The sequence below is a fragment of the Taurulus bubalis genome (assembly GCF_910589615.1).
Source record: "Taurulus bubalis genome assembly, chromosome: 11".
In the NCBI taxonomy this organism is placed as follows: domain Eukaryota; kingdom Metazoa; phylum Chordata; class Actinopteri; order Perciformes; family Cottidae; genus Taurulus; species Taurulus bubalis.
Window position 1 is genome coordinate 26597127 of NC_136599.1, and position 12980 is coordinate 26610106.

The 12980-nt window shown below is 43.2% G+C and overlaps 2 protein-coding genes across 2 annotated transcripts in view; both read left to right on the forward strand.

Annotated features, from left to right (window-relative positions):
* LOC306743113 (organic solute transporter subunit alpha) overlaps positions 1–916 on the forward strand; it is a gene marked incomplete at both ends in the record, with an annotated part of 3881 nt that extends 2965 nt beyond the window's left edge. Inside the window, one exon of the mRNA XM_079225596.1 lies at positions 531–916. Within this exon, the coding sequence (XP_079081722.1) occupies positions 531–916 (386 nt within the window). The remainder of the gene's footprint in view (positions 1–530) is intronic.
* A 932-nt stretch (positions 917–1848) lies between these two features.
* Positions 1849–11794, forward strand: LOC306743390 (histone-lysine N-methyltransferase SUV39H1-like; the record flags this gene model as incomplete). The annotated part of the gene is given in 8 exon segments (XM_079225893.1): positions 1849–1957; positions 2044–2105; positions 2107–2170; positions 3018–3163; positions 6294–6953; positions 9936–10082; positions 11243–11372; positions 11661–11794. Coding segments are annotated over 8 exon segments (1452 nt in total).
* Between the last annotated feature and the right edge of the window lie 1186 nt (positions 11795–12980).

A 12980-nucleotide genomic window follows, 5' to 3' on the forward strand; every position in this document is an offset into this window, starting at 1 on the left:
AAATTGAGATGCATGCATGCATAGGCGTGTTCAAACATCTTTCAACAAATCCAGTTGCTGCATTCATACATTTGGGGCTGCACAAGACCACGTCCACGCAAACCTCCACAGAAATGGGCAGATGCCAAACTTTACGTCATGCAAACCTTCATGACTACTAGCCAAATGTAATTTGAGTTTAGTACCTCTTGGATATTTCCTTTACTATGGGAAAGCTAAATCACTGACTGAAGGAGGCGCTGCAGCTTTACAGAGGCTTATGGGTTCATTTAAATACTAAAAAGAAAGTTATAAAAGATGACTGGTTTCTTAACTCACCCCTAAAAAATGTCACCAAAGCCCATAGACATATTATGTTGCATGACGTCATGTGATTACAAATATAAAACCTTTAATGAAAACTGAAAAACGGGTCTTTTGACAGACGAGTTGAAAAGAAGGCAATGATGCACGAGGCGTCCACGAGGTTTCCTCTGTGATAACTGTGTGTCATCACTGAAGACGTTGTTGTGTTCTCTGTCCAACCTCAGTGATCTATCACTACTGTGTGATCGTGGAGATGTTCTGCATCGGCCTGTACGCCCGCCACACTTTCCGTAAGGTGGAGCCGAGCGTGGTGGAGGACGTGGAGGGGCCCGTCAGAGTCTGGCAGGTGGAGAAGGCCGTTCAAACAGACGATCAGATGCCACATCACAGGCCCGGCCCCAGTTACAGCAGTGACAGCGAGGACAGCATGTGCAGGATCGAGCATGCGCCTCTGGATGGTTTCCCCTTCCCTCCGGCCAGAGGTCAGCAGCCAAGCAGGGCAGAACAAGTGGAACCCAGGTCCACAGAGGAACCGGGTGTAAATCTGACCCACATTACTGTCAGGGCTGATATTAACTATCAGGACTCTAAGGATGTCACTGTGGTTTGACCAACTATGGAGGGTTTCTAATAAAAGACTGAATACGTTTACGCTCAACCACTGACGATGCTGGTACTGACGAGGGCCTGTGTGGGGTCCCGAGGACCCGGACTAACAGGGGGAAAAGTGACACGTTTATATAGGAACATTTGCTAACTGTAAACTGCTGGCACAAGCTGTAGCAAAATGAGGAAATACTGGTCTCATCAATGTAGAAGTATTGAGAAATGTTGTTCTTTTTCATCCCTGGATATGTGTTTTGTTATGTATTCTTAATATGTTTGGTTTTGCAGTTGTGTATACCTCACACACTATTCGTCCTAATTTTTGGGGAAAAAATAAATACAAAAATAGAGACACATTATATTTTTCTGTGAAATGATGTGCCCTCACAGCTCTGTCTTATTGAATACAGCCAATCAAAGCATCTGTTCTGCTTATCCTTTAAAGCAGTGATTCTCAACCTTTTTTCAGGGATGTACCCGATGAGAAATATGTACCCCCTGACCAGGGCAAAGCATTTCTGGTAGAAAAAAACATGTAATACACAGCGCTATGCCCTGAGTGTCTGATTTTATATAGAATATATACAATTCACTTTATGAACTTACAATTATATGTTATTTAATATTGATTAAATAACAATTTTTAAAGGATTTTTTACTGGATGCTCGTTTTAGATATCTCTCACATACCCCCATCTGAGAACACTGCTTTACAGGGGAGCTGATCCCAGCTGACATGGTAGCATTCCCCTGAGGATAGATCACTTCTCACATGTCCTGGACGTGTGTGGGCGCATCGCAGCGTTTCAGGTAACGTGGACGGAGTCTGAACCCGACCTGTGTGTTGCCAGTGTGATGGCATTGTGGCGTTTAAAAGGAATTCGTTCAACCGGATGCGGGATTTGAACGACGCATTGTGACTTGTCTGCTGTTGTAATGCGGAGGGAGAAGTGTGGCATGCAGTTTGGTTGTGTAACAACGTGTAGCCTGCCTCACGTCTCCGTATCAACAAACAACCGCAGGCTGAAAGTCGTATCTTCGGAGGGTCGGAAGTTCTTGGTGAATTCAACGAACTAGTTCCGTAAGAACTATCTTTCGGCCGACCCTCCTGACTCCCTTTGAACCAATCAGAGGGCTGGCATTTGGCGCTCCTCCAATCAGCGGCCGCGACAGGCTTCTCTGTGGCAGGATCCTCCCCACCAATGTAGTTTCTCCTATTTTGGCGGCTGTGTGGAAAACATGGCGGAACATTTGAAAGGTAACTCATGAGGACTGCATATGCGTTTATATTGCATTATACGTGTGCTTGTTTTTGTTATTTGCTCATGTATGAGCGCAACACTTTTAAAGACCCCAAATAGTTTGGAGTCACACAACATGGCCGAGAGCAGTGGACTTGTGCATTAGGGGACTGTAAGAGGATAGCAGGACAAAGTACGGGCTGTTTACTGCAGCCTCTTTGTGGGGAAATGCCCTGCTTGTGAATCCCGATCAACTTTGAATAGGCGTGCAAACAATAACGTTACCTAATAACTTCATGCGTTAGTTTGGCGCGTGCATTTCAGCGCATGCTGCGTGGTTTACGTGTGCGGGCTAAACTGTTGCGTTTCACGCGCCATGCAGCGCCACGCAAATGTTTGAATGGTATCTAAATTGTTGGGCCGACGTTTGATGTCACTGTCGGTATCTTCCTCTAACGCTACCACCGTGTTTGGCGGTAAAACGCTACATTATCAGATTGAACATTTGCTTTTAACGCGATAAAATGCTCTTCCCTGTGTTATATGTATGCCGAATTAACTGCATCCAGGCAGTGAAAATAGACATGTGATATTCAGGGTTCTTACGGTCATGAAAAGCCAGGAGAAGTCATGGCGTTTTAAAATGATTATTTCCAGGCCTGGGAAAAAGAAGAAGAAGAAGAAAAAAAAGTGTTGTGAAAGTCATGTAAATGTGTTATATTCATGTGTTCATGTCGTTCATTTACGCGGAGTTTGAAATAATTAATATGCTTTTAAAAGAAAGACGCTCAAAATATAAGCAGGCATCCATACATACAGCCATGCAGTCAGTGTGCCCAGGTGTTAAAGGGGTTTCTCTGTCAGCCTGCAGCGTGCCCTGGAAGATGAGCTGGGACGAGCTGGAGGCCCTGTGCCGCGGAGAGAAGCTCTACTGCCACCAGCTCGGCGTGAAGAGAGCTAACGTCAATGACTTTGATGTGGAATTCCTCTGCGACTACAAGAGGACGAAGGTAAAGCATCTTTACAACACGTGGCTGTTTACACTGTTTACAAACGACCAACCGCTCTGCTCATCTGTGGTGCATTATATTTGATTTAGTATCCGATTTCTATAACTGATTCTAATAATTCCATCAGTGAATGTGGTTGATAACCATGTGATTAGGTGACAATCAGGAACAATATCAGAATGCTGCCACCTGATGTTTCCTATCATCATCACTGTGTTTCAGCAGCTGGCAGAGGGACCACATCACAGATGTACCTCATTTAGATTTGAGTTGCTCTTTGCTGGTGGAATAGCTGGTGGCTTTTTTTTACAATAATACTAACCGTAATACTACTAACAAAACAAATAATATCTACACTACTTGTATGACAGTGAATATAAATGATTCATTGCATTATAATACATTTAAACAGGGACTCTGGGTTTGAAGAGAAAGAGGTTTGAGTGGTCTGATATGAAACGTGGAGCACATGATAATATAAATCCACCATGACCCCAGAATTGTAGTACTTTCTCCACAACAATTGTTTTCTTCTTCAACAGCGAACACTGTTTTTTGAACCCAGAATATGCACTTTTAAATATTGACATAACAATTAAATTGTTCATAATAGTAGGGGTGCTAATCTGTGTAAACAATATAAATTAGTACATTTTTGTATTCTGCCTTTCTAGTGTTCCTGGCATTCAAAGCGCTGTACACGACATGTTGACATTCACACATATTCATACACTGATGGCCATGCAAAGTGCCACCGCCAGACTCTGATGGGGTCTAAACTTTGGACCCCATCAGAGTCTCAGTAAAATGCTCATTCACACAGCGATGACGATGCCTTCAGGAGCAATTTGGGGTTCATTGTCTTGCCCAAGGACACTTCAGCATGCGGACTGGAAGGACCGGAATCTAAACCCTTCAGGTGTCCTCCATGAATATGTATAGTGGTCAATGGTGAAAGATAAATATAGTTTGGTCCTGTTTGAATTGTGCCATGAATTACACTTCTGTTTGTCATAGATTTGTTGTGCAATCGTTTAGTTTTGTACTACCTGTCTCGTACAATGCACGTCACCAACACCAACATGGTCGTTACCGGGGCTTGCTAGTTAACTTAACTATATCATGCACTAATGTAACGTTATTCCCCGTGATGTAATCATCCAGCGACTCTTTATCAGCCTGTAAGTGAAAGAGGGAGCCAGACGCGTTGTTTGTGTGCGCATCCTGGTGTGAAACACCCAGTCATCATTGTAGCCAGAGATGTCACTTAATTGTGTATTCTCATGATCTTATACTTCAACAGTTTTGACGTGAATAGATAGTCTTTTAAATTGGCACAATTCAAACTAGATCAAAAGGTTTTTGTCTCTCCCCACCAGACATGTACGATCTTGTGATCCATGCAGTTTTGGGTTCCAGCTGCATTATTGTGAAACACTTGACACTGAAACAGGAAGCTGGTCCTATTAAGTCTGATTCCAGTTTGTTTTACCAATGAATGCAGATTTCGTCTTTTCTTATTCAACTGTTGCTGAGAGGATCTTTGTCTCTTTCTGCCTTTAAATTGCCAGTCTAGTTGAACCATTGTTGCAAAGAAATGAGCTTTCAAACAGACATCTGATTGGACTCAAACAAGCTTTGTAGAAGGAGATCACAAATACATTTTGAACACCGTCGTGTCACACAGTGCAGATCAGAAAGTGCTTTATCCTGAGGTCTACATGTTTAGGGTGGAAACTTTCAGCAGCTACAGAGGGATAAGCGTTGAGGTTTAAGGCCACACCATATACACTAGGGCTGCAACTAGCGATTATTTGAATAATCTATTAATCTGTCGATTATTTAATCGATGAATCGGATTTAAAAAAAAGCATTAATTTACAACCTTTTATTCAAAAACAGAACTGACAGTGCAAAACATCTTCAGAAAGTGCACAAACAGGTTGCTCCTTGAACATCCCTGAACTGTTAATGAACAAAAAAATGAACTAACACAAAAAACATACACATGTATGCTTTACATCTGCTAAATATATCGGCATGTGAGCCCTTTTCACTGTAATTGATCTCCTTGGAGCAGATGCTGCATTTACATGCCCTGCTTTATCAATATGTATGAAACACTGCTTTATCAATATGTATGAAACACTGGGACAGCGGGAAGCTGTACTGCTCCTCTCACATCTGTTTTGACCTCCACCTTCAGCTCCACCTTATCTCAGCCCTGCATCAAGCTGCGCTGCATATAGAGCGCCGTCTTCCTTAACCTATTTCATTCACGTCATCTGACCAATATCTGGGCCTCTTATGACCACGAAATGACGTTGTTGGCTAAGCCCAAATACGTGATTTGCTTCATTCTACTTTGAGTAAAAAGAAAAACAACAACCTTTAGCCAGATCTTAGCATGAACTGAACCAGACCGGGGGTTACGGCATGATTCATCACGTTACGTTTTTTTCCAAGCAAGACTGAACTGTAACGGAACATAAAGTAACTTTAACAACAATACACAACCAAACACGTTAGCTAACGTGATAGCAAGCTGACTAGCTTCCATTAAAAACAAGTTTGAGAGAAATGAAGACGCTACAGACATCTTAACGCTGATTGGCCAAGACTCGACACATCAAAGATGTTCTATTTGCAAAGATCACAACCTCAGCTTTTCTCCGTGTCTCACTCCAATCTCAGAAACGCTGGCAGGCCAGTTGCTCTGCTCTTTTTTTTTCTCCGCAACTTATTGATTGGCGTAATAATCGTGCGACACAACGAATCGATAATGAAATTCGTTGCCAACACTTTTGATAATCGAATTTTATCGATTCGTTGGTGCAGCCCTAATATACACGCTTGAATTGGTAAGCCTTCACCTCACAGAGGACTGGCAGGCAGGTAAAGACTACCTGGAGAGAACTGAATTAACAATGCACTCAACAGGGCCGGAATGGAATTTATTAGATGGTGAAAACCAAAGATTTTGTCTGATAGGAATAGTTTGAATCATTGTAGTCAGTTAAAGTTGACAGTTGAATCTGTTAAACATGGCTGTGAGTCGACGACCACTAACATCTGCTTTCTGTGCCGATACAGAGCAAACTTTGTCCTTAATTGAAAAGGTGTGTTTCAGGAGAAGGAGTTCTACCTGGTGAAGTGGAAGGGCTTCCCAGAGTCTGATAACACCTGGGAACCCAAGAAGAACCTCAAATGCCCCAAACTGATGAAGCAGTTCCACCTGGACCTGGACCAGGAGCTGAGGCGCCACAAGAGACGCTGCACCCCTAAAAAACTGGATAAGGAAGTTGCCTCATTTCTCGTCCAAAAAGCCAAAGTCCGTAAGCGTCTGCAGCGCTGGGAGACCCATTTGAACAACACACGCAACCACCCAGGTCGCATTTTTGTCATGAACGAAGTGGACCTTGAGGGCCCCCCAAAACACTTCACCTACATCAACAACTACAAAGTAGGCCAGGGCATCGTGTTGGATGTGATGGCTGTGGGCTGCGAGTGTAAGAACTGTTTGGCGGAGCCCATAAATGGGTGCTGCCCCGGGGCCTCCCTGCACCGCATGGCCTACAACGACAAGGGGCAGGTCCGGGTCCGGGCGGGGCAGCCCATATACGAGTGTAACTCCCGATGCAGCTGTAGCACCGACTGTCCTAACAGGGTGGTGCAGAAGGGCATCCAGTTCGACCTGTGCATCTTTAAGACGGAGAACGGCCGGGGGTGGGGCGTCCGCACGCTGCAGCATATAAAGAAGAACACGTTCATCATGGAGTACGTGGGCGAGGTAAGACCTGATCAAAACAAGTTCTTCTGTCCTGTCATGGTTCACCGTCTGGCTTAATGCAGTTTACTCATCATGGAAACGACATCTAATGTAACAAAACTGCCACAAGACCACAACATTACATGTATGTCCCCGCAACAGCTAGCCGCTGGAATGTGTGTTTAATTCAGACACAGTGTCATGTTAAAGTAGATTGTATGACTCGCTGCTTTGTTGGATGACCAACAAATCAGATGTCCAAAGCAATCCTCTCTTAGAAAAGTTGCTATTGGCTATTTACTGTAGCCCTTTTTTTTTTTTTACTTCTGGTATGTCAAAACATTTCCCATCATGCTTCATCAGTGAGACATGTGCAGAGTGCATCAAATGAACAGAAGCCAGCAATTACAGTTATTGATATTACAGTCCTGATGGACTTAAGCTGCTTGATCAGTTTGATGTAAACCGGTGAACCACACATCACTCTCATGCTGCTGTTGTGTTAAAAACTGTATTTGAACTTGAGTATTTTGCTTATGCTGGGGGAAGAGAGGCTGAGAGGGATTGGACATCTCTAATACCAAGGCATGAGCTAAAACGTAAAACCTTTAGTGAGAAGTGTCTTTGCTTACCATATTATATTCATATTTACGGAAACTAGATGCAAATCTAAAATTGTAAATTGATTTAAAGCTTGGTGATACCATACACTTTGTAATTAGCATAATCAACCTTGTCCAAGTACTTGACTACATAACACATTTTGGTTTGGTCTGTAACAAGAGAAGGTAGGAAACAAAATTAAAGAAGTTAGAATGAATACTTAAGAATGAATACTTGAAACTTGTGGGTACAAAGTCCCACAAGTTCCAGTAAACGGTTAAACCCACAGCTGGCAACTACAAACAGTACATGGATGTTTAGCAGTGAGGTGTGTGGCCAAACACACACCTCACTCATCTGTTAGATTAACAATCGCTGTTTTCACACATTTACAACCTGAAATCCAAACACACACCTCCTACTATTGCACTGCTAGCTACCTGCTAGCAAACAATCAAGATGAGTCATCAAAAAAAAATTTGTTTCACAGGGACAGAAAGGAGATTTTAAAAGAGGCATTTTCATATGAAAATACTTGTATTTGAGTCTTATTTAGCATATTTTTATGAACTGTTGACGGACCAGATGAGGCCGTGGTTGAAGGGCCTAAAAAGCCGTCCAGCTGCAATGCGAACAATGCACAAACATGTTGGGTCATTTATCAACAGCTGCAGCCATGCAACGTGTAAAGTTAGCTGCAGCGCTTTATGTGAACGTAGCAGTGCAGCGAGTGTTCAGTTTAGTTGTCTATGAATAAATGCTTCAACTCCTCAAGACCAGAGACTGACGGAGTCACCTAGGGCTGCAACAACGAATCGATAAAAATCGATTAGCAAAAGTGTTGGCAACGAATTTCATTATCGATTCGTTGTGTCGCGCGATTATTACGGCAGTCATAAAGTCGCGGAGAGAAAAAAAAGAGCGGCGCAGAGCCGCCAACGTGTCTGAGATTGGAGTGAGAGACTGAGAAACGCTGAAGTCGTGATCTTAGCAAAAATAGAACATCTTGGATGTGACGTGTCGAGTCTTGGCCAACCAGCGTTAAGCGTCTACAGCGGCTTCATTTCCCTCAAACTTGTTGTTAATGGAAGCTAGTCAGCTTGCTGGCTTGCTATCACGTTAGCTAACGTGTTTGGGTTGTGTATTGTCGTTAAAGTTACTTTATGTTCCGTTACAGTTCAGTCTTGCTTGTAAAAAACCGTAACGTGGTGAAACATGCCGTCACCCCCGGTCTGGTTCAGTTCACGCTGTCACTCGCTAACGTTAAATCGGCTCATCTGGCTGCAGGTTGTTTTTTTACTCAAAGTAGACTGAATCAAATCACGTAGTTGGGCTTAGCCAACAACGTCATTTCGTGGTCGTAAGAGACCCAGAATGAAATAGTTTAAGGAAGTGGACTCTATATGCAGCGCAGCTTGATGCAGAGCTGAGATGAGGTGGAGCTGGGCCTGAAGGTTTCGGTCCAAACAGACGTGAGAGGAGCAGTACAGCTTCCCTCTGTCCCAGTGTTTCATACATATTGATAAAGCAGTGTTTCATACATATTGATAAAGCAGGGCATGCTAAAGCAGCCTCTACTCCAAGGAGATCAATTACAGTAAAAAGGCAGATGTAAAGCATACATGTGTATGTTTTTAGTGTTAGTCCATTTTAATCTAATTTGTTTAACTCGGGGATGTTCAAGGAGCAACCTGTTTGTGCTTTCTGAACATGTTTTGCACTGTGAATTTGCACTGTCACTTCTGTTTTTTTTTTTTTTAACAAAGGGTTGGAAAGTAATGTTTTTTTTTGCTTTTTTATCCGATTCATTGATTAATCGAAAAAATAATCAACTGATTAATCGATTATTAAAATAATCGTTAGTTGCAGCCCTAGAGTCACCCTGACTCACTCATTGGGGTCTGGACGGCCAACACTGGTTCCCGTTCTTAGACGAAAACACGGACAACTCTCACGTTTTAAGGGCCACCTGCGGATTAAGATGAAGGGGGTTAGCCCCAAAGTTGGCAACAAGTCCGGCTCAGGCTCCCTTTAAGTGGACTGACCTTTTAAGGTGGACCATCTGTTCTCCTTTAAGTGAAAAGCCATCCTCTGAGTTTTGCTCAGCATTTAAATACGGTTACTTATTGACATCCTTTTTGTCTTGTTTGTGTTGCAGCACTGCTCATGTTCTAGTCCTTCAGGGTCCATGTTTGGGCAGTGCTAATGCCCCTTCAGTGCTATACTGCTCTAAATGAATGGTGCTAAACATTTTTATTTTTTTTTACTGATATTTTTTGTGGCTGAGTGTGTGCAGGCGGACATTGACACTTCCGGTAAATATCTGGAGTCAGTATCTAAGACTTTAATCTGCTATTGTTTTTGTGTTGACTGTTCCATGTCCTGCTGCGTCTCCTTCAGATCATCACGACAGATGAAGCAGAGAGGAGGGGTCATGTGTACGACCGCCAGGGCTCCACATACCTGTTTGACCTGGACTACGTGGAGGACGTGTACACGGTGGACGCAGCTCACCAAGGCAACATCTCCCACTTTGTGAACCACAGTGTGAGTGTCTTCAAACTGAGCACAGAATCTACTGTTTACTGACGGCAGGCCGTTTTGTGGAAAGTTCACACTGTCGCTAGGAACACACACACACACACACACACACACACACACTCTCAGGTCTGTTTACTAGGGGTGGGGGGAAATATCGATACAGCATAGTATCGCGATAGTTTGCGTTAGAATATTGTATCGATACACGGAAGCCAAGTATCGATCTTTTATGTAATCAATTATGGGAGGCATTGGAGAAAGAAATGCGGCGTCCGCATGTAAATCAAACGTCTGGACTTCCTGTCACTCGTAACGCTGCTGCTCGCACAGCGGCTGCACGACGCACAGGACAACATCCGCAACACGGCGCTGGCGAAAGTCGCCAGTTAACACGGCTGCCTGTTAATCCGTATCACCGCCATCTCGACACAGTTCCTGGAGAAGTCGGTGAAAATCCTACAGATAATATTATGAACCCAGACACGACGGCGTCTTTGGGATTTCCACAACAATAAACAACAATAAACAACAATAAAGCAGAAAGAGTGGTTATTTTCATGGTGGATGGCAGAAATGAAAACTCTTTGCACGGAGATAAACCACAGAGATAAGCCCCGCCCCCTCTCTGGCGTGTCCAGCTGGAATGACACGACAATGCAGACTGTAATACAAGCAGTTCAGTTTGTGCAACATTTATGAAAGTATTGGTCAGTTTCTCCCATTTTCTGCAATAAAAATAATATATCGTATCGGGACTTAAGTATCCTGGTACCTCTGGTGATTCCCACCCCCACTGTTTACGCTTTCGAACAAGGCCTGTCATAATATTAGTTTTTATATGAGACTCAGTCAATAATTAAGATGATAGAAGTCAAGTCAATGCCAGTACTTGCCATCATCCTTTTTCTGTTTTTGATGATTGATATGTGGATAAATCCTATTGGAGAGTATTTCTCATGGGAAGTCTTGAAAGGGAGTCATGCATCTCTGCAGCATCATGTAACGTGAAGCACTAACGGTGTGACTTGTTGATCATGTAACTTGCAGCGTGTGCATAGCTCCTCTGTTTTTCAGCACACGCATTCTGGAAATGCAATGTTTTTTTGTATCCTCATTTGAAAGCATAGTCAGAGAAGCTCCTGACACAGTGTGTGTTGTTTTTGCAGTGTAACCCCAACCTGCAGGTATTTAATGTGTTCATCGACAACATTGATGAGAGGCTCCCAAGAATTGCTTTATTTTCAACACGGGCTATTCGGGCAGGAGAGGAGCTCACCTTTGACTACAAAATGCAAAGTAAGTGTCATTGATCGAGCAGAATTAAGGTACAGCATGCAGCATTTTCCTTTCAAAGTGGATACTTGGGAAACCATCCGGTCATCTCTTACCTCTAACTCGGTCTCTCATCGCAAAATGAATTTGGCTGTAAAGAATGAGCAGCATGTAACAGGAAGTCTTGGCCTGGATATCAGCTGATGGAGCCCCTCGGCCCCAGAGGCTGATGGGTTCTGATGCGAGCCGTCAATATGAGGAGATGCATTTGTGAAACTTTTTTTTTCAACTGAGCCTTCTGTTTGTTTCCAGTTGATCCAGTGGACACAGAAAGCACCAAAATGGACTCCAGTTTCAGTGTAGCGGGGCTCCCCAGCTCTCCCAAGAAGAGGATTCGAGTGGAGTGTCGGTGTGGATCGGACTCGTGTCGGAAATACCTGTTCTGACATAGGACTGCTGGGATCGCATCACTGCCGTCCATGAAAAGATGGACAAAATTGTACAGATTTATATATGAATTTTATATTTTTTTTATGAAAGCATAAATTCACCATTGACTTTTTAAATGTGAACATGACAAACCCTTCCTCAATGAAAACCACAACACAGATGATTTTTCCCAGTGATAATTCCAGTTTATTCCAGTTTAGGTTTTATTTTCCCATAATTTCTACCCGTGAAAACATTAATCTCGCCGGGTGTAGGATCTTAAACACTTAAAGAAGTGTGATGGACGAGCCGGTCTGAGACACAACTCAAACTTAACCCAACTCAATTTTCAAGGGGAAATTAAGGTGATAAGTTGCGACGGTCTTGTAAACATCATCACAGTTTAAAGTCCCACTTCCTGCTTCAGCTTTGACCTACTCTACTTAACTTGGTGTGCTGTGCAACGAGGCAGTAGTAGCAATATATCCCTCGATTCTCACGCCGTTGGTCTGGTCCCACCCAGCCTGCTCTTCTCTAGCTCGCCGCCTCACCTCTTTAAATTCTTTTTGTGCTCACAGATCTCCGTTATTAACTTGGGCAATGCCTTAACTAGTAGACATGATGGACACGAGTATGAACATTAGTCCAAGTTGTAATGATGTTTTCAAACTACTGCATAGTCGTAATGGTCCACTTCCCCCTGTGTTGTGTCTGGAAGTGGTCTCACCTTCCAGACACAACACTGAGCTCAGACGACTTTTAATCAGTAATTCTCAACCTGCTGGCGAACAGTTACTTGGATCTACTGAAATGAAGAAACATCCACCACGAGAGGATCCAGACCAACAGTTGGTACAATGCTGAGTCTGAAGAGCAGTGCTTGGTTTTGGCCGTTCTTGCATACACGATGCATATCCCCAATCGTTCCCATGACAATTGATAAGAGGCTCATTGTCTTTGAACTCAACAGGTGAGTTGGTCTGCAGGCCGCCAGGGAAAGGTCCGAGCATGTGTTGGTGATTATGGTGAAGTGATGGAGATCACAATTACGTTTTCTATTTTTTCCTTCTTGTGACTGTACAGTATCTATTTCGTGGTCAGTAGGTGAGTCTTTTACAGTGTTTCTATTTAAACGCTGTCGGTATTAGTACTTCAGTGCATGTCTTTTTATAGGTGAAGAACAAAAACTCTGTAAATAAATAG